This window comes from Cryptomeria japonica, chromosome 2 (assembly GCF_030272615.1).
Source record: "Cryptomeria japonica chromosome 2, Sugi_1.0, whole genome shotgun sequence".
NCBI classification, from domain to species: Eukaryota; Viridiplantae; Streptophyta; class Pinopsida; order Cupressales; family Cupressaceae; genus Cryptomeria; species Cryptomeria japonica.
In genome coordinates, this window is record NC_081406.1 from 150,060,751 (window position 1) to 150,063,620 (window position 2,870).

At 35.7% G+C, this 2,870-nt stretch overlaps 1 protein-coding gene across 1 annotated transcript; it reads left to right on the forward strand.

Moving 5' to 3' along the window:
* Positions 1-304: 304 nt before the first annotated feature.
* On the forward strand, positions 305-2,064 carry LOC131071393 (protein NUCLEAR FUSION DEFECTIVE 4). The gene has a single exon (XM_058007209.2). It carries the CDS (start codon positions 387-389, stop codon positions 1,122-1,124), a length of 738 nt encoding a protein of 245 aa, XP_057863192.2. The 5' UTR covers positions 305-386; the 3' UTR covers positions 1,125-2,064.
* The last annotated feature ends 806 nt before the right edge of the window (positions 2,065-2,870 follow it).

A 2,870-nucleotide genomic window follows, 5' to 3' on the forward strand; every position in this document is an offset into this window, starting at 1 on the left:
ACTAGAATGATATTCATTTAGTAGTTTGTTAATAAAATATATTAATTCCTAACCTAAAAGAACACTAAGATTGAAATCAAATAGTATTCAATAAGATAAGAAAAAAAATTAGAAAAAAACTTTATTGATTCATATTTCATGAGGAATAGTTTGTTATAATCCATCTCTAAGGTTCTATCATTTATTGTATTTGGGTGAAAACATGGGGGTGAGCAGAACGGAAACTGACAAATCACTGGGGTCAAGGAAACTGGAGTTAAGAAGGGCCCACGCAGCCACCTCAGCGCAGTCAGCGCTTAGAGTGTGCTGGTTAAGCCCGGCCGGGATTTTTCACGTTGATACTGAACAGACTGAATTTTTCAGTTAACAGCATTCAGTTAGTCTTAATGGGGAGCGAATTTCTGAGCAACAGATGGATTGTTTTGGTAGCCTGCATATGGATAGAATGTTGTGCAGGGGCGTCATACAGTTTTAGCCTTTATTCCCAGACCATTAAGACCCGATTTAGTTACACCCAACAGCAGCTCGACATAATTTCAGTCTTAAAAGACACAGGGGAATGTATAGGCATTATCTCAGGCCTGCTTTATGACCGCTTTCCTCCATGGCTTGTCCTGCTCGTGGGAGCAGCACAGAATTCGGTAGGCTATATGGTCATATGGCTCTATGTGACCGGCCGCCTAGCGACTCCTGCTTTGTGGGAGATGTGTGTGTTCATCTGTGTGGCCATCAATGGCCAGACGTACTATAACACAGCTTCTATTGTGACCTGCGTCAATAATTTTCCTGGAAACAGAGGAATTGTGGTGGGTTTGATGAAGGGATGCCTTGGTCTTAGCAGTGCCATTCTGTCTACTGCTTGGCGCCTTGTTTTTCCTGAGTCAGATGGGTCTTCTTTCTTGTTAGTGGCCGCCATTGTTCCTTCTGTGGTGGCCCTTGTGCTCACACCAATTGTGAGGAAACATGACCCAGTTGAGTTTAAATATGGTTCTTCTGCTACTACGGTGAGATTGGGTATGGTGTCTGCTCCAGTGGTGGTTTTGGCTCTGTTCTTGATGGGTTTTAGTCTTTGGGGTCGACACTCTTTCCAGGCGAGTGATTCTATTACTGTATATAGTTTATGAATTGAGATGGTATTCATACAATCTATATTTTATTTAGTTTTCTTCTTTAAATTATGCTGAAAAAATTGGTTTAAATCTGGTCGGTCATGATAGCTGATCGAGGAGATTGTCAATGTATAGTTGAGTATCTTAATTTTTGGTTTTTCAAAAGTTTAGGTGGCAATTTCAAATCATTTTCAGTTTTTAACAATAGTTTATTTGACATGTCCTCTTTGATAGTGTCATTTTTGATTTAAATTGTGTGCAAATTTTTTGAAACAATGTTTTAGATCACACTTCATGATCCATCATCAAGAAAAATCAGGTACACACCACCAAGGATATAGTGGGCTTTTTGTTGAGGTGTTCAAAAGCTCCAAAATAGTTAAAAGTAGTTGCTTTTGGTTGTGAAAGTCCAACTGTCACAACTATTCAGTTCCCATGTTTTTTTGGTGAACCATGCAATTCATTATCTTTGATAACTTGTATTTTTTGTATAATCTGTTGTAGGTTTATATTGCTCTGTTTTTACTCTGTTTGTTCAACACTAAGTCATGTTTTATCAGTGCGTTGATGTGGCATCACATGACTTGTTGCTTTTTAGATCTAGGAAATACATTCCATTCAATTATGACTGCTCATGATCAACATCAATTTTAAAGTCACAAGTATTAGTGCTATGTTATCAAAAATATTAGACATTAGATCAACAAATATTATCACAACTATTAAAACATTCTGGACTACTAGATCCTTTCCCCTGATCAGTTTTTTTTCATTGCACCTAGAGAGCCCACGCTGATTCTGTGGTATGACCATCTAGCTTGAAAGAGCAGAGCATTATAAAATGTCCTACAATTATAAGTTCAGTTGCTGATTTATTTTCTTTCTAACCAAAAACATCACATTATCAGACTAAGAAAAGATCAATAGAACTACAAAATACATAATTCTTTTAGGAAAAAGAATGATTACAATGTATTATTTATGATTTTGATTAATTGTGTGAATTTTTTTTTATGATTTTGATTAATTGTGTGAATTTTTTTTTACCATAAAAATTGTTTTGTATAAAATTCTATTCATCATCAGAAAGTAGAAAATAAAGAAAAATAAATAAATAGTTATTAGCAGATCTGACAATAATTCTAATTTAATAATCACTAAAGATAGACATGAAGTCTTATTACTTACAGATCTCCTTAAAAAATTGTTTCACTCTCTGTATTTCCCAATTTACAACTTTGTCAGTATTCTAATATCTTTATATTTTAAAAACTAGTTGAGATATCTTAACTTCAATTGCCTTAAATTTCTAAACCTAAGGAATAAAATTCAAAATTTCAGAAGACATTTAGAGTAAGCACTTTTTTTCACAACATGGTTTACTAAATTACTTGTGCTTTGCAGACAGATCAAGTTGAATTTGCAGTTGCAGTTTTCATTCTGGCAGCTCCACTGTGGGTAGCATTGAAAGCAAACCAACATGAGAGAACTTCAACTTCAACCTCAACCCCAATACTTTCTGAGCCCTTGATCACAGATAGGGAATCTGATCAGTCTGTTATTACAGAGCATACAAATATCTCTGTGTGGGGAGAACTCTGCAGCTTTAATTTCTTTCTAGTCTTCTTTACTTCAGCCATTGCTCTAGGCTCAGGCTTTGTTGCAGTAAACAACATGGGTCAGGTTGCAAGAGCTTTGGGATTTGAACAACACCATATCACCATATTTGTCACTCTCATATCAGTATGCCAGTTTTTAGGG

Bases quoted from the DNA above. Each gene is read 5' to 3' on its own strand.
- LOC131071393 (XM_058007209.2), top strand. From the start codon at position 387: ATGGGGAGCGAATTTCTGAGCAACAGATGGATTGTTTTGGTAGCCTGC.